General features: G+C 37.0%; 1 protein-coding gene across 1 annotated transcript in view; it reads left to right on the forward strand.

The window, feature by feature from the left end:
- The window catches only part of SPAG16 (sperm associated antigen 16), a 612,125-nt gene that overhangs the window by 291,819 nt on the left and 300,809 nt on the right, over positions 1-19,497 (forward strand). Inside the window, exon 12 of the mRNA XM_070423299.1 lies at positions 12,520-12,705. Within this exon, the coding sequence (XP_070279400.1) occupies positions 12,520-12,705 (186 nt within the window). The remainder of the gene's footprint in view (positions 1-12,519; positions 12,706-19,497) is intronic.

The raw sequence follows: 19,497 nt of genomic DNA on the forward strand, positions 1-19,497 counted from the left end.
TCCAGGGCGAAGTGTTTTAGTCAATTTGGTTATTATATAACCAATTATCCTAGATTAGGTAGCTCAAACAACAAACCCATATTTCTTACTGTTCTAGAGGCTTGGAAGTCCCAGGTTATGGAACTGATAGATGGGGTGTGTGGTGAGGTGGTTTGCAGGTGGCTGTTTTTTCATTGTATCCTCATGGCAGAGAGCAGAGAAGCAGGAATGTTTTCAGTGTCCTCCTTTTTAAAAGCACTAAGCTCATCAAGGGGGCTCCACCTTCATGTACTGGTTACCTTCCAAAGGCCTCATCTCAAATACGTCCATTCACTTTAGGGATTATGATTTCAACACATGAATTTGTGGAGGGGTTAGGAGGAGACACAAACATTCAGTCTATAGCACTGAGCTTTCAGAGGCACTTTATTTATTTATTTTTATTGATTAAGGTATTACAAATGTGTGGTTATCCCCCCATTGAATCCTGCCCTCACCCTCACCCTCTGTTGTCTGCGTCCATTGGTTATGCTTATATGCATGCATACAACTGTCTTGGTTAATCTCTTCCCCTTACCCCCACCCTTCCCTACCTTCTCTCTGAGGCACTTTTAAAAGCATCTTTCCCTGATTCTTCAAGACTAGGAAAATTTCCCAGATGTACTTTTACACCTACCATCTTCTTACCAGCATTCATCACAGAAAAGATTGTTTTTTTTTGAGAATAACTGTTCTCTTGACTGGATTGAGAATTCTGGATTGAGAACTCTGGGAACAGTAGTGTTTATTTCTGTATTCTCAACAGTGTGTGGCACTGAAAAATATTTGGCATCATGCTAAGGCTCTACTTGATATTTTAAAACTTTGTGATCTCATTGATGGATTATGGCTTAAACTGCCTTACTTTTCTGCCTGCCTCTCTCAAGTCCATGTTCAGAACTGACTGAGTTGTCATTCTCAAAACACATTTTATCACATTATGTTCCAGTGCAACCACTCTATAACCATGATATTTATGATATTCAAGACCTTTCATAACATATGTATATTTTTTCAGAGATAAATCAGATCTATTACTATCATCATGGACTAAGAATCTGAAATCCCCAAATGGAAGCCAATATTCTCAAGTGACAGACTATAATACTTTAGCATATTGTTAGTTTTTTTCTCTATATTGTGATATTCTTGAGAGAAAGGAAAGCTGGTATCCTATTTATATTGCACTTTTGATGGCTAACACAGTAAATTGAATTGATACCCTCTGATGAACTCTGTACTTTGAAGGACCAGCATGACTATTTAAAGGCACATATAAATATTTCTTTTAATATTCAGATATTATGTAAGGCTTAAAAATCTCTTATTGCAATACATCCCATACTTGAGAATTTCCACTCTTAATATATAAACAGAATTATCTTGTTAAAGAAAAACACCACCAACTGGGCTAAAACTAATCCTTTTGGACTAAATCTTAGGGATTTTAACTTAAATAAATCAATTAGTTTGAATGTGCTGATGGAGACTTAGGAAAGGTTTTTCTATAAAGTGATTAATGTAAGACAGTATGAATAAAACAATTATATCAAGTTTATTGTAACTTGTCTGGAAAAAGTGTATGTGAGCAGAGAAAAAAGTCTTTTTCATGGAAATAGTGGGAACAAATGTAAGAATTGTCTGGAAGCTGTATATAATAAGGATGATTGCTTCCACATGTTATATATTAAAACAACCTAACACTTTTTGTGTAATTTCATGATCAACGAATGATATTTTAACCATACATTGGTTTCCATTTCAGACTCTTAAGGTTCGGTAAGCAAAGGTAAGGATTTGAGTATTCCACTAGCGAACTACCAGCTATGTTTCTTACTAAGAATTGCCATTGTCTTGTGAATTTGTTTAGAATGAATAATCCTTTTCTGCCTTTTCTATCTTTGGTCCACCATAATGTCTTCCCCGCCCAAAGTCTAACAAAGGGATGCTTCACTGAGAAGCTGTTGAGAAGCCTATCAGACTCTCTCTCACTTTACATATTTTCCTTTTCAGTAGACACCACAAATCCATGCTTGTGAGAGTTAGCATGTGCCTGAACTTAAAATCTTTAAACCTTTAAGTTAACTATCCAATTTTAATATTTAACTTTTTAAGCATCCATTTTTCTGTCTTACATAAATTTTCTGATCAATTGATACCAAGCTGGAAGAAAGGTTCTTTGACTTATCTTGAGGTGTATGTCTCTGAACCATGAGTAAAATATGGGGATTCTCCAGTCAGTTAAGCTGTGGGAAAGGCAAACTTCTTTGAGAAGAACATCTTGTGCTTCCCCAAGTCCTACCATTTTGTGTATCTGTCCACAACATCTTCCACTAGGTAAACTCAGGATAACCTATGACTTTTATTTTTCATGGCAGTTGTTTAAGAACACTTTTATTTTCTGTCAAAGCTCCTGTTGAGAATGCTGTTTTTGAACAAACTCTTCTCCATGTATTTAGATGTCTTCAAGCCAGTTATTTACATTTTAGTATTGCAATTAGGTATTTATTTCTGTGATATTAATGGAAATATATTTTCTGTTGTCTTAGGTATTATATTTACTAGTATACTATTGATTTGGTCTTCAGTTACATGATAGAGTTTTCAGATACTTAGGACTATCCTCAATTTGGCCATTTATGTATGCTTTTGAGAGCTGTTAAGTGATTGGCACAATAGAAAAATTAAATTAGATTTAAAATAGTTCTAAAGTTTCACTCAACTGAGGCTATTCTTTGATGACTGACTGTGCAAGAGAATTGTCTTAATCTTAGTTTTTAGACATATAAATATTTGATGCCTATTTTATATTATGCATAGTATATATTTTATAATTTTTTACTCATAGTTCTTATTTAAAACATATTCACAATAAATATAAATTAAATAATGAATATATGAATGCATCTATGTATATATAAATTATTATTAGCTTTTTTGCTAAATTATGCAAAGAGAAGTTTTGCACTGAATTTTATATTAGGGAAATAGTTTCTTTCAGGCAAAAATTTTAAGATGGATTCAAATAAACTATAATATCTAAAAATTAAATAAATTATATTTAAAGAAAGGCCATGGTTGAGAGTCAGGCAAGAGAGAGAATTGCTGAGACTATAGCCAATTCATTCCTGATGATTCTGGTGAGAGGCTAGCTAGTTAAGATTATGAAATCAGATTTGGAGGAAAATATTTTCTTCCCTAACTCTTACAAAAGGAAAATATATTCTTGAATGTACAGAACAAAATTGAAACCACTTCATTTTATTAAAATACTATTTATATGAATGACCTATGATTAAATATACTATATTTCTGCTTTAACATTAATTCTTTACTAAAATTAAAGCACCATAAAATATTTACAAAGAACTAGTAAGGTGTTTAAAGAAGACCATACCTTAACTGTAATTTTCATTATAATTTTTCCAAGCTATGTTTCCAATTCTTGAACAATTTTTCAGTTTAATTACAATGTCAAGACATTGAACTGTGCAAAGATAAACCATTTGCTGCCAAAATATAAATTAAAATTACCTCTAAAAATAAATGAAACATTTTAACTTTATGTATATAGCAACAACTTAAAAAACCTCTGTATAGAACATATCATTATAAAAGATACCTAATCTCCCAGGTAAACTATTTACTCTGCATTTTATCACTCTGAAGAAACCTCAGAAGAATTATTCAGGTGTGTAGTTATTATATTAAACTACCAAGGAAAACTTGTATTTATGGTTATGTTATTTCCTTGAGCAGTGAAATAGATATTTTTCCCACTAAGTATCTTTCAGGGTGAGGAAGAGTAGTGCTGTGAATAAATGTTGTCTCATAAAACATAACTTTTTGGGGGAACATTTAACATCTACTTAGGTGAAGTACTCCCCAATCCTGAAAGTTTGAGAAAAATAATGATATAGAAACCCTTTCATGGCAAACTTCTAATCTGTGAAATATCTAGACTTTGTACCCAAAGATAAAATTTCATGCTTATAAAGTATTTCATATCATCTGAATATAAAAGCATTAAAACTCCCTACACTATTATTTGAAAAAGGAATTTGTCATGGAGTCATGTTATAGTGTGATAGGTAGTATATGCAGATGAAATTATTGTAATATGCTGTGAGATCATTAAGTAATTTTCTTTGTAATTATCTTCCTGAAAGTAGTGTAATTTGAGTTCAAGTTCAGCAGACCAACATCAGCCATAAATTAACATGCTTCAAGCCACTTAAGCAGTTTTAAGCCTTATAAATATTGGCAAGTGTAGTGAGAGGGACACTTTTTAGAAAATCTCTAAGCTAATGACTTCAATGGCATTGTTAAATATTCATAGGGAAACCCTGAATACAGAAATGTGAATTTTTATTTTATCTTTACCTGAGGATATGTGTGTGTGTGTTTAAAATTATTTTAAAGAGAGAGAAAGGGAGAGAGAGAAACATTGATGTGAGAGAGGAACATGCGTGGGGTGCCTCCTGTAGGCACCCTGATTGTTGAGCAAACCCACAGCATAGGTGTGGGCCCTGAATGGGAATCAAACCCACTAAACTTTTAGTGTATGGGATGATGCTCCAACCAACTGAGCACCTGGCCAGGCCCAGAAATGTAAATTTAAAGGAGAAACTACCACATTAAATATAAAGATCAAATTAGTAAATGATTTTCTTCTTTCAGTAATCATATTATATTTCTCAATGACCTCGATTATTTATTTGCACAAGGAAATGAGTAAATATGCTGAAGCTACGATTAGTTATTAGAAAATAGTCTATTATAAAACAGAAATCTCAATAGTAATGAAATTGGAAGCATTTCCATTGTTCTCTTTCCAACTTTCAATATCTTCGCAAAATATGCAACAGTTTAATCAAGAATAATAATTTAAAATGAGACTTATTTGTTACTTTGGCAGACAGAAAAGATTGTTTTATTTATATTTCTTTAATTATTTCCTTGACCGTTATTTTGTGTGTAGACAAGTTACATTTTCTCCTTTGTTAATTACCTGTTTAATCATTTTTCATGTGGAATTATTTTCAATTTGAATTAACCATATATAATTCAAATGTTTCTTTTTCTGAAGTTTAATATTTTGTTTTACTTGTCTATTTTTTCCTTTGTTTAACTTTTAGCATATTGAACTTTGGTGTTTGTAGTAATAATACTTTGGGGGAAGATTGAGGCGATTTTTTTTCTGTGAACATATAGTTCAGAAAGTCATTCTTCTCACCTATAAGTTGGTTAATATTTATATTTCTTCTAATTTACCAGTGCTTATTGTTTTTTTTCCAATGCTTATTCTTTTACAGCAGTTTTAAGTTAAGTTTATAATATTGAGATAGGTGTACAGAGATTTAAGTTTTCAATATTGAGATAGGGGTATGGAGATTTAAGTTTACAATATTGAGGTAGGTGTACAGAGATTTTTAATATACCCTGGGCCCCCCACACATACATACCCTTTCCCAGATCTCCGTCACTAGAATGGTACTCTTTTTTTTACTAATATTGTTCCAAGTTCACTTAGAACTTTCACAAGTCTGTATAAAGTAGTTCTCTTCACTATACTTTTTTGGTCTTGTTTAAGCTTTCTACAACAACTCTTAGTTTCCAAGAAGAAGCTGCTAAGAAAGTAATCCATTCTATATTTAGTCATTGGCTACAAGACATGAAATATGTATCCTGCCTCTATTGACCTTGAATATTTTGTCAAATCAATTCTCATAAGACTTGAACTTTGAATCACACCTGTATATTTTGGTTACCATACACACCTGAAAGGCAGAGTAGTATACATTGAAAAATTCTAAAATTCAATATTTTTTCTGAGTCAGGTCAGGGGTTGGAAGAAGGCAGAGAAGCAGCAGCATAGTTTGGGGTGGCTTTCTTCTGGAAGAATGGCATGTCTTACACTTTACAATTGAGCTTGGACAGATTTATTAGCTAAGTGAAAAAGACAAGTGTTACACTGAAACTTAGACTTGAGAATCATTTACCAAAATCTGAGAATAGCTGTGTTTATACAAAGCATAGATCTCAAAATAATTGGGTTCAAAATTAAGTACAAGCCTATACTAGAAAATGCATTTTAAAAGGTAGGCCAACCTGATGTGTCTTTCCGTAAAGTATCAAAAAAAGGAAGAGAACATACCATTACTTTTCTAGTAAAGAACATTCCTGGAAGAAAGAACAGCAAGTGCAAAGGCTGCTGAAGCAAGAGTGGAGAGGCTGGGGGTGGGGTGGTGTGGAGAGAATGGTAATGAGATAGGTAGTAGGGAAGATCATGTAGGGCCTTTTTTCATCATAAGGATTTTAGTTTTTACTCTGGGAGCTGAGAAACCACTGGAGGGTTTTGAGCAGAGGAGCAGCATGAACAAGATCTTTTAAGGTTCTGTATTTGAAAAATAAAGATTGTGGAAGGACCAGGGTAGAAGCAGTTAGGAAGTTACTGACGAAATTCAGTGAGAACATTGTGATTGATAGTTCATTATAAATTCAAATATTCCTATTGAGTAAATAGGCACAGAGAGAGGAGACTACAATCTAATGGGAGTAATGATTCTATTCCACTATTTATGAAAATATGGATATAATCAACTCCATATTAAAACTGAACTAGAGCCCTAGCCGGTTTGGCTCTGTGGATAGAGTGTTGACCTGTGTACTGAACGATCCTGGTTTGATTCCAGTCAAGGCATATGCCCAGGTTGGGGGCTCAATCCCCAGTAGGGGGTGTGCAGGAAGCAGCCAATCATTGATTCTCATCATTGATGTTTCTATCTCTCTCACTCTTCTTCATTCCTCTCTGAAATCAATAAAAAACAAATTACAAAATAAAAATAGAAAAAAATTAAACTAGAGATCAAAAGATAATATTTAAAAAAAATAATCTTAAATCTGAGCAGTACCTAGAATTAAATAATTCTCTTATTTGACCTTTAAAACATCACTATAAGTTATATTAAGCAGAACTTATCCCTATTTTCAAATAAGGACAATGGAATTCAGAGATGTTATATGTAAGTAATAAATGGTCTGTCTGAGCTAACGTGGGCTGCCTAACAGGAGAATGATAGGGCAAACAAGTTCTCTTGCTGCTATGCTTTCCCCTTGCTGTTCCCTGACCCTGGAGGTTTTCAGTCTCCACTCTATACTCTCTCATGAGACACTAGCATATTTCTTTAAAAACAAGTGAGTGGAGTCCATCTGGAACCCATAATGTATTTAGTTCTCAAAACTGAAGTCATTTTCAAAAAATATCAATGATTTGCAAAATGTGAAATAAAGCAATTACAGTATATATGAAGTATTTCTAAATATAATGATACATATTGCTTACTGTTTGCAAAGTATAAATTGCTTGACCCTAACAACTTTGACATGATTTATTTGTAGGTTGTTCATAAGCTGCAAAAATCATGTTAATAGAAATAACATTTTTTATAAAAATGAATATAATTCTCAAACAAAAAAATATAAAGAGAATAACACTACACTTTTGTAAAATCACATTAATATCTCGCTTAATAGATTGCCATTTGAGGGACCGTTTTTTTTTTTTTCCAGCCTTACAGAGATTTATTTATTTTATAAGTTTCTTCAAAGAACCAGTTTGGTCTTTATTGATCTCCCATTGTATTATTTCAATATGTATATATTCTAAACTTAGAGTCCCATGTTTAGCAGAGAAATATTGAGGCTGTATTTTTTTTTTTCATTATAGAGAGGTTAAAAAACTAATTTGCCTTCAAAATACTATTTGGATTTTATTTCATAGTTTTGATAAGTTGTTTTCATTCAGTTCTAATTATTTGCAAATATTCAGTAATATTTTTTTGATACGTAGCTTATTTAAAACTGTGTTTAAAAATTAACAGATGTATAAATTTTAAAAATATATAATTATGTTATTTATTTATGCCAATGGAATCATGATGAGAAAATAGAATTTTTATAACAATTATGTTAAATTTTTTAAGATTTGCTTTATGGCTTATATTGTCTGATTTTATAAATGGTCCACATATGCTCGAGAAAATGTGTAGTCACTAGTTATTTGGTGAAAAATTTTTTATGTGCCCTTTTCTTAAATTTTCTATTTTCCACAAATTATCAACCTCTAATTCTCTGAGTGTTGCATCTAGCCTTTTATGCCACTCTGTTTTTATATTTTGATTAGGAAAATGTATTTTTTATTTAATCATCCCTATTTCTTACCTTATGCACTGCTATGACCTGAATGTCTATGCCCCGCCCCACCAAATGCAAATGTTGAAGCCATAACCCCTATGTGATGGCATAAGGAGGTGAAATCTTTGAGAGATAATTACATTTAGATGAAGTCATCAGGATGGAGCTCCATGATGAGATTCATGCCCCTATAAAAACAAAAAGAGACACCACAGCTTCCTTTCTGCCACATGAGGATAAGAAAGAATACAGATACCTGCAAGCTCGGAAGATAGCCCTTACTACTAACCAAATTTTCCTTTTCTGACACCTTGATCTTGTATTATTATTTATGATTGCATTTTTTTTTCATACAAATAACTGTAAACCTACTTTTGCCCCACCCTCTATGTACAAATAACAGTTATAAAGCAAAAGGCAGGTTTTAATTTCTATCTATTAGTAAAGGACTGCCTGAAATATAACAATTTTTTCAACTCTGCTAATTTGAAAAATAAAATAGATATACTTTTTTATAACTTTAACTAGTGGCCCAGTGCACAAAATTTGTGTACGGGGGGCGGGGGGGGGTTCCCTCAGCCCAGCCTGCACCTTCTGCAATCAGGGACCCATTGGGGGATGTGCAACTGCCAGTTTAAGCACGATCCTAAAGGCATTCAGACATCCTTCTCATAATCTAGGACCACTGGCTCGTAACGGCTCACCTGCCTGCCTGCCTGATTGCCCCTAACCCCTCTGCCTGCCTGCCTGATCACCCTAACCTCTCTGCCTGCCTGCCTGATCACCCCTAATTGCCCTCCCCTGCTGGCCTGATCTCACCCCCAACGGCCCTCCCCAACAGCCTGATCTCACCTCTAACTGCCATCCCCTGCTGGCCCGAACATGCCTAACAGCCTCTGCCTTGGCCTCCCACCAACATGGCTTTGTCTGGAAGGAAGTCGAACGTTTGGAAGATGGCCAGTCAACCCGGTCTAATTAGCTTATTACCCTTTTATTAGTATAGATAGATTATAGAGGATAGGATTGCTTAAATGGGGGCTGGGGAGCCTTTTTCAGCAGGAGGAGATGCTCTTGGCAGACAAAAACACATAACCCCTATATCTGGACTGATAGCCAGCCATATGCACTATACTACCAAACTGGTCATGAAAAAATTGAACCACTTTCTTACACCTTACACCAAACAGCTGTTGCCCTTAAAACCCCTCCTCAGCCCCCACCTTAGCTTCTGCCTTGCAGTTCACCCAGTTTCTGATTGGTCATTAGTTTCTGATTGGTTGGTTTCTATGCCAAACAGCATCTCCGGGCCTATCTCTGGGCCTGATCAGAGAGGCAGGCTGATTAGCAGCCCCCTCAGAGGCCCCGAGAGAAACAGAGGTTCGGGCTTCTAGCGAAGCCCAGAATGAAAGAGAGAGGCAACGGCTGATCAACAGCTGCCATGGGGGCTGCGGATCAGACCCTGTCTCTCTCTCTTTGGGCCTCTCTCTGGGCCTAATCCACAGCCCCCTTGGCAATCAGTGCTGGGTCACTGCGCCCAAAGAGAGAGACAGCGCAGCGACCCAGCACTGATTGCCATGAGGCTGCAGATCAGACCCTGCCTCTTTCGCTAGGCCTCTCTCTGGGACAGATCCGCAGTCCCCTCAGCAGTCAGTGCTGCTGGGTGTGACCCAGCACTGACTTCCAGTGTTCGGTCGAGCCTTCAGTCGTTGTGGATGCTCTTTATATATATAGATAAGAACTTCTTCACTATAATTCAACTTTTCCTGCAGCAGCTTTATTAAGCTCTCCCTCTCCAATGGTTGTTTCTCTTCTATAAATAAAAATTAAATTAAGCATAAAAATAGCACCCCTTATCCTCTCCTCCAAAAAAGCGAGCAAGCAAAACACTTGTCTTGATGTTGCCATTTTGTCTCTTAGCAATAGCAGGCGTATTTTCTTCACTGTCAGCATAAGTTCATTGATATATTCTCTCAAATATTTATTCTGGAAACATTTACTTAACACTTCAATTGGTCAGTCATAATGCTTGATACTGTAGAAACAGGGAGAGGAAACAAAATTCGTCATTAAAAACACAAGAAAGGAGCCCTAGATGGTTTGGCTCAGTGGATAGAGCATCAGCCTGTGGACCAAAGAGTTCTGGGTTTGATTCCGTTAAGGCTCTTCCAGGTCCAGGCACTGATTGGGATGTATGCAGGAGGCAACCAATCAATGTGTTTCTCTCACATTGATGTTTCTCTCTGTCTTTCCCTCCCTCTTCCACTCTCTCTAAACATTTAATGGAAAAATATCCTCAGTTGAGGATTAACAACAACAACAACAAAAAAGCACAAGGAAGGAGAAAAAATAAGCATTTTATTATATTCACTAGAGGCCTGTTGCACAAAATTCATGCACTGGGGGTGGGGGTCCCTTAGCCTGGCCTGCGCCCTCTCACAGTCCAGGAGCCCCATGATCAATTGCCCTGCAGAAGGAGACCCCACCCACTTGCCACAGCGCCGTCCTCTTTGGGGTGATCATGGAGACCCCCAATTGATCGCCCCACCAGCCAGTGTCCTGGGCCTCCCTCTGCAGGGTGATCATGGAGTGATGGCCCGGCCCCTGACCAATCACATCGCACTCACCTTGGCTGGCCTGGTGCCAGTGGATGTCATAGCGTGGTAGTCCAGTGGGTCATTCCATTTTTTTGGCTGTTCATTTGATTTGCATATTATGCTTTTATTATGATAGATTGACAGAGATATTATTAAGAGAACATAAGGGTGAGGGAGTAAGTGATCAACCAAAAGACTTGTATGCATGAATATTAGCATAACCAATGGACAGGGGGGAGGGTGTGTGAGGGCATATGCTGGGGGTTGGGAGTGACCAGGGAGAGATTACTGGGGGAAAAAGGGGACTTATGTAATACATTAAACAATAAAGAGAGGACTCTTTAAATTTAAAAAAGAAAAAAGAAAAAATCAGAGTGTCTAGTCTAGCTCAGATACTAACCAGTTATTTTCTTGAGCAAGTAACTTCATGTCTCTGAGCCTTAAAAATAAATTACTTATAAAATAATAAATTGAAATTAATGGCCTCTGAATTTCCTTTCAGCTTAAGAAGTTCATTAAGCAGTAGTATTTCTACGATATCCACTAAAAGTTGACCTCAGGTCACTGATGGCAAATGCACAACATTTTATGTATGACAACCATCTGTCCTAGTTTGACCAAGACTGTGTTAGTTTACTCCTGTTGTTCTCATGTAAACACTTTCACTGTCAAAATTATTCTGGTTTTAAATATAAACTGTAAAAGTAAACTTATACACGTAGAAAACTTATACATGTAGAAAAGTAAACTTATACATGTAGAAAAGGTAATGCTGGGTCAAGCTGATATATTTATAAAGCAAGTAGAGTAGTGATAATAGTAACAACAATGAAAAAAAAAAAGAGAGAACATATAGAAATATAATGCAATGCAGGGCAATGTGGAGATGATGATGGAATAGAAATCTTCTTGCAGTCGATATTTTACCAAAAAACAAAAACAAAACTACTGACAACCACTTATTTCTTAAATTAGATTGTGTTCACCACTTGAAAGTCACAGTTTTGAGGCAGTAAAGACTTGGTGGGGTAAGGGTTGGGTGGAGCGGGAGTAAAGTATGGGGAAATGGGAGACATCTGTAATACTGTCAATAATAAAAAGCATATTTTAAAAAAAGAAAGTCACAGCTTTTTATTTTTTTTATTTTCACATTTACTAATGATCTAAATGGGAAATTCAATGATTCATTCTTAACTACCCAACACTTCAAATCTTGCATCTCTCAAGATCTAGCTCAAATGTCCCTCATTCCTGATTCACTTGTTGTTTCATTATCCAAACTCTACTCCTGGAGTATTTAATTAATGCAAGCATAAGCAATACTGACCTACTGGTTTGTATATTGTTTTTGAAATTATCCTTAGCCTGTGTCTACACTTTCATCATTCTGAGGCTACCTCATCCACAGAGCCTAACACATAGCCCTGAACCTAATGCATACTAAAAAAAATGCTGATCTACTGAATTAATTTAGAAGCTTATAGAAGAATTAATCTACAAAGTGTGTGACACCAGTTTTATCTACTTGAATTACTAAATAATATAAGTAAGCATCTAATTGTGTAAACTTACTAAGAATTAGGCATTTAGACATGCCATTATAAGTAAAATTAAAATATACACACACACAAGTTACTCACAGAATACAAACATTCATAAAAATAGATTAGATTTTTTTAACAAATTACCTTTTTTTCCATTTTGTAAATAGTGGCAACATGTTGGCTACATCAAGTGGTGACACTACAGTTAAATTATGGAACATGACTAGCGGCAATTGCACTTTGACCTTTGAAGGCCACAAACATGCAGTATGGTCCTGCACATGGCATTCCTGTGGTGACTTTGTGGCTTCATCTTCATTGGATACTACCAGCAAAATCTGGGATGTTAATAGGTAAGAAGTACTTTAAACATCATTCATCCTCTACGTTGATAAATATGCATCGGTAATGTTGTGTGTGTGTGTGTGTGCATGTGTGTGTGTGTGTGTGTGTGTGTGTGTGTGTGTTTTCCCTCAATACTACCACTGTGAAGCATTTTTTTTACAACTGTTAGTTCACAAATTTGTAGAGAGCTACTTAAAAGTTTTGTGAAATCCATTTCTAATTCCATTAGTCTTTGTGGATATAATGAGTCCTTTCCAAATATAGGTATCAAGATCAAGCCTATCTATTACATTAGAATTGCTTCATTGGAAAGCTGTTTGTTTTAAGCAAGATAGAAACAAATATTCATTTCAAACAGGTTGTTAATTCTCCCTTTTCACAGGATTATTATCTCTGTATTATCAAACTAACAATTTAATAGACATAAATATGACAGAAATAATTACATGTTTTAGCTTAATTTTAATATACTATTTTCCCAAATTAAATGCTTCTGGCTATTTACAAATTATAAGAACTAATACAATTAATTGTATGCAAAGTCCTATATAATATCATATGAATATAGAAACTTTTCATTTTGCTTTTAATTCAAGACAGACATATCTATTATGTTTACAGTGTCAAAATACATGTGCTTTGTGTATATTTGGATGAGTATTACTTTCTGTTAGGTATACAAATTGGATATAAAGAGCTACTCTCAAATATCATAATGGCCTCAGTTAACTAAAGAATTATAAATCACTAGTGGCCCGGTGCATGAAATTTGTGCGGGGGGGGGGGGGGGGTTTCCCTCACCCAGCCTGCACCCTCTCCAATCGGGGACCCCTTGGAGGATGTCCAACTGCTGGTTTAGGCCAGATACCACAGGGCCCCTAAGCCCTCTGCCTGCTGGCCTGATCTTGGCCCAAACTGACCTCTCCTGCTGGCCTGATCTCGTCCCTAAATGCTCTCCCCTGCCAGCCTGGTTGCCCCTCAACTTCCCTCCCCTGCTGGCCTGATCTCACCCCAACTGCCTTCCCCTGTTGGCCTGATCACCCCTAACTGCCTCTGCCTTGGCCCCCACCACCATGGCTTTGTCCAGAAGGAAGTAGGATGTCTGGAAGATTGCTGGTCGAACCAGTCTAATTAGCATATTGCCCTTTTATTAGTATAGATAGATTATATAGGATAGGATTGCTTAAATGGGGTGGGGGAAAGGCTTTTTCAGCAGGAGGAAATGCTCTTGGCAAACAAAAACACATAATCCCTATATCTGGACTGATAGCCAGCCATATGCACTATACAGCCCAACTGGTCATTAAAAAAATTGAACCACTTTCTTACACCTTACACCAAACAGTTGTTGCCCTTAAAACCCCTTCTCAGCCCCCACCTTAGGTTCTGCCTTGCAGTTCACCCAGATTAGGTTCTGATTGGTCGGTTTCTATGCCTGTCAGCCTCAAAAGCTCCGCTCCTAGGCAGCCATTGGCTCTTCGCACTTCACCCAGATTTGGTTCTGATTGTTCAGTTTCTATGCCAGTCAGTGTCTCTGAGCCTATCTCTGTCTGGGCCTAATCAGAGAGGCAGGGCTGATCAGCAGCCCCCAAAGCCGCTGGAGAGGCCCGGAGAGAAAGAGAGGTGCGGCTGATGGTGAAGCCACAGAGGCTGCTTTTGTCTCCAGGCTTCTCTCTGGGCCTGATTCACAGCCCCCTCAGCAGTCAGTGCTGGGTCGCCACACCCACAGCGGGGCAGTCAGTGCGGGGTCACCGGGGTGACCCAGAACTGACTACAGGACTGACTTCTGGTCATCCATTCAGTTGTTTTTGATGTTATGGACCCTGGCTCTTTATATATATAGATTAGTCAAGTTCCTGATCACTTTAATTATTGAACAATGTCCAGATTCTAAATATGTCATAAGGACTCCTAAAAATTTAGGTGAACAGTTGTCACTGAGCCACTGTGGTTTATTTTGAAGAGAAAAATTGACTAATTTAAAGATGGACACTGTTGCTTTGAGGTCATTTGTAAAACCTTGAACAAACTTTCTCCATTCTTCCTTGAGTCATGGGTAACATATTTAGAGGAAGGTCAGGTAAGGTACTTGCAAAAGGTCAACAGATTTTCTGGGAGGATTCATTGAAAGTGTGGGCTCTTTCCTGTGGGTAAATTGATTATCTCCTGATGTCATGTGCCAGGTTTTATGCTAATCTTTATCAGCACCACTATCACCCTTCTGTATTGGTTTTAGTGATGCTGAGTATTGGAAATTTGCAAACCACATTTTTGCTTTGCCCAGCTGACTTGCTGTTAGGCTTTAGCAATACTTGTAGAAGATAGCAAGGCCGGAGGAAGAAGAGGGGACTAGCTTCTTCCTGTCTCCTTTCTGTGGGCTCCCTGGGAGCATCAGTCGAGCAGCACTTCACCTCAGCAACAGCAGGGCCTTCTCATCACATCAGCTGAATCCAATTGGAAGTTTTCCCAACGCCTGCACCAGCGGGTGCATCATGCCATCATCAAAGACATTAGTCTCAGCAACTAGGTGCCCTCTTTCCAGAGGTCTGTGTTTCCTGCTCTGCATGGCTCCTCCTCTGAGTTGTAGAACACCAATATCAGCAGAAAAGTAGGGGCCCCACGCAGAGGGCTGAGTTTTAGCTCTGCAGGCACCCCTTTCCAAGGTTCTAAGTTGCAGTAATTCTACCCTATTCCCTTGGTTCACTCAGTCCTACAGATAGTAGCTCCTTTCTGCAGTTGCTTTTTCCAGGATACCTTAATGTTTTCTTTTTCTCTTTTGAGTTACCTAGTTAACAACTTTATATAGTTAACAATCCCATGTAGTAAATCCTTACTGTTAAAATGATGGGTGCAAGTTTTATATCCTGACTAGACCTGGACAGGTACAGGGCATTCATTAATGGATAAATAGCATAAGCCACCTGTGTTATAAGATATAGATTAGGAATGTTGGAATATACTATATGAGGAAACATGGCTATGAATAATTAATTTTAGACTTAAAATAGTGACAATGTGAGGTATGTTTTAATTTTAAAAAGAGTACCATTTGGTTATCTGAATAATCAATCATGTAAATGCTAACTTTATGTTTCCAATTATGTGACCAGATTTATAAATATTTTCTATAATAGATTATTGGAATTTTTTAAAACTACTTCATTGAGGTATGATTGACATACAAGAAGCTGTAAATATTTAATGTAGACAAATTGATGAGTTTGGAGTTAAGTATACACTCATGAAATCATCACTAATTTATGCCATAAATAGACCCATCACCTTCAAAAATATATCCCTGCTCTCTTTATCTAGTCTCTTAGCAAATTTTTAAACATTCAATATAGTACTGTTAACTATAGGTACCATGTTGTACAGTATATATCTATAGGACTTAGTCGTCTTATATAACTGAAAATTTAATACTATTATCTAATTTTAATATTTATCACCTTTGACTTAGATGAGGAGCCTAATAGAAGTCATGTCCCATTCTAAAATATATCTTCAAATGTGCTTTAACTATGGTTAAAGATGGATTCCTAATAGACTCATCCCTTTTTAGAATCACATCAAAGACTTTGACTTGACAGCTTTACTCCATGACCCTGATATCTAAATGCTTTCTTCCAAATGATACTCAGTAGAGATTGATATAATACATGGACATTTCTCCTGATTGATGCCAAAAATCCTTTACATTTCAAAATTCCCATCAATGTTAAGAGCTCATTTTCATCATCAAAGACAAAAAAACTTATATTAATTTTGAAGCTGAGGGACTAGACAAATTTTAACAAATAATGGAGTAATTGATTATTTATATAGTGACTATTGATATATCTTTCACAGCTAATATCAAAGCACTAAACTGTATTCTGATTACACATGGATCAATGCTGTGTAGATATATTTAAAACTAGTGTCTGATTTTTAAATTTCATAGGTTAATGGAGCCAGACTTAAGGGGAGAGGTTATTTGCCTTGGTGAGATTTTGGTAGTAGAAGCTGTTCTGTTCTGTTCTGGGTCATATACTCTAATCCTGATGCCACATGGTTCTTAACAAGACAAATTATATTGATAGACTGTGCTGTTCACCAAAGTAGGGCAAGTTTAAACTATATTATTCTCTTTCACACTCTTCCCTACCCTTAGAACCCCTGGCCCTAGCCCTTCAACTGTTCCTGAATTGGGCATTATCTACCAAGATCATCTCATTAGCTCCTTACCAGAAAGTTGGATAACTGGTAATTATAATTCATGTAAAAAATCCAGATGAAGAGCCACTTTTGCTAAATTCTAATAAGAAAAATATCTGTGTCACCCTTAGACTGGATGATCAGCACTCCACAAGTTTTCTACAAATAATTAACAGTAGCACTTTGATGATCTTAATGATCATTTATATAAAATGGAAATTTATTTATATGTGTTCCAATTTGTAATCACTGATTTCTGCATACACACACACACACACACACACACACACACACACTTTTGTATCCTAAAGTAGAGAGTGCTTGGCAAATGGCAGTTTTGTTGCATGAATGATAAAAAAAAAGAATAAATCAACACATACATAGAACAAAATGTTCTCCTTGGTCCCACCCACATTCAAACTATAATTTAATTGTTGTCTTGTTCTACATGACTCTATAAAGTGATGAAAACAGGATAGGAAAATCAGAAAATATATCAGCAGACTATAAAAATAATTTGGGTTTCTCTAAATTATAAGATTATGAGTAAGTATTCATGAAATGAATTACAAGTGTCTGGCTATATTACAGACATTAGAAAATTCTAATATTCCATTACTGCCCTCAGTGAGATTACAAGTAATTTTAAAATGTAGCACTTTTGAAGCAGAGAATATGCATTGTATTTGAAATTTATAATATCAGGTAGGGTGTTCTGGTTTACTTCTGGCTGTTTTTCTTCCAAGGTAGCTGGATACTTAGCTGAGTAGCTATTCTACAGCATTATAATGATATTTGGAAGGCAGCCCATGTGCCTGCTTTATAGCTTGAGAGGAAGGGAGTAGAGCCGAAGTTACTGAGTGTAGCTGCCCCCACTGCACTTAACAAGATACTACAGAGAGAAGAACTAAGTTGGTTGTGTAGTAAGGATGGAAGGAAAAATAGAGTTTTGTAAAATTCAACAGCTTCTGGACCTCCAACAGTGGAAGATAAATCTGTTGCCCTTATATCCAAATGTATTGTTTCAGATGACTCAAGATTAAGTTGAGAGAGAAAAATGAAGCAGGTTTAGAAACTTTGTTTTGAACAGTAATTTGTGATTACTGCTGCACTGCATTGACTGTAAGCAAATGTATCAGAAGCCTACCCAATTTTTGAGAGAATTATATTGACAAAGAAATCATGAATCTGTGCCTAATATCCCCATGACTCTTTAAACGGTAAAACCATCCTCAGGGCCCTGAACTCACATCCAAAGAAGTGGACTCGTAGTGTTTTACAATCAGTGGAAGCACAAACCACAGCACCCACATCAGATGTGGCCATAGCTGTGGAATAAGCCTAGAGGCCACAGAGAACAATGGACAAAGGATCTCCTCTTAGGGAGAGAGCCATGATCCAATCAAAGCATGTTTTCAGTGCTGTGGCCAAGTTCCTCGTGATCCTGCCCAGAGTTCTATATTATGTGTTTTCCATTTTTCTATTTTCTGTACTGGAGTGTGTATTGCAGTTATTCTGTCTTTGCTTCCCTGTTTTGCATTGTGCTGGTGATGGTGGAGGAGGCAGAAGATCTGGCTTTTATTTTTTTGGTCACCAGAACACAAGTGACACCTCTGACCCCATTGGAGGAGATTGTGTGTCAACAGAGATCAAGGACTGTGAAATCCGTGCAGCAAATGAGTGGGACCTGTGTTGTCTCCTTTTGGGGGGACGGAGGGGTCAGTGACTACCCTGCAAGTGGAAGGAAGAATGGCACAGATATTTGGTGAGCAAAAGGCCAAGCTATGGCAGGTATCATTAGCTGTTTGCCAGAATCTCCTTCTTCCATGTTAGTGGGGCACTTGGCTGCCTATTTAAATGGTACTTTTCAGCCTTTCTTTCAGTTGTGTAGTTATGTCAGTACGTTCTCTACAATAGAATATTAGTTGAATGATATATGCCATTTCTACATTCTTCCCCCCATGTGTTGGGATGGAATATCAATGGCAATGGCCAGAGTCCTCTTAGAAGCCAGTTATGGACAATGACAGAGCGATCCTTAGCCTGCTTAAAGTAAAGCCACTCCCGCCCCTTAGTCCTTATCTCCAGTTAGGTGATGTTTTCCCCTCATGACATATTAATAAGTCAACAAAGACAAGCCCTGCAATATTCTCAAAATTATTTGGATAAGGTAATAACAGTCTGTGCTGATAGTGGTTGGCTCTACAGTTCCCTGTAATTTTATTTTTCCTTTCCCCTTCCCCTTTTCCTTGGACTTTGCTTGCTATCCTGTTGGAACTATGAGTTCCTACTTGCCAGTAATAACGCAAGTTGGCTTATATTCAAGGTAATGCCTATAAAAGAGCTGTAAATTATAGGAAAATATGCAACTATAGTATACTAGAGTCCTGGTGCACAAAAATTTGTGCACTTGGGGGGGTCCTTCAGCCCAGCCTGTGCCCTCTTGCAGTCTGGGACCCCTCGGGGGATGTCCACCTGCTGACTTAGGCCCACTCCCCGGGGTATCAGGCCTAAGCTGGCAGTCAGACATCCCTCTGGCAGCCCAGGAGCCCTCGGGGGATGTCACTTGCCAGCGGGGAGCAGACCTAAGCTGCAGTCGG

Source organism: Myotis yumanensis, unplaced genomic scaffold (assembly GCF_028538775.1).
Source record: "Myotis yumanensis isolate MYYU_CA2020_CCGP unplaced genomic scaffold, mMyoYum1.0.hap1 SCAF_8, whole genome shotgun sequence".
NCBI lineage: Eukaryota > Metazoa > Chordata > Mammalia > Chiroptera > Vespertilionidae > Myotis > Myotis yumanensis.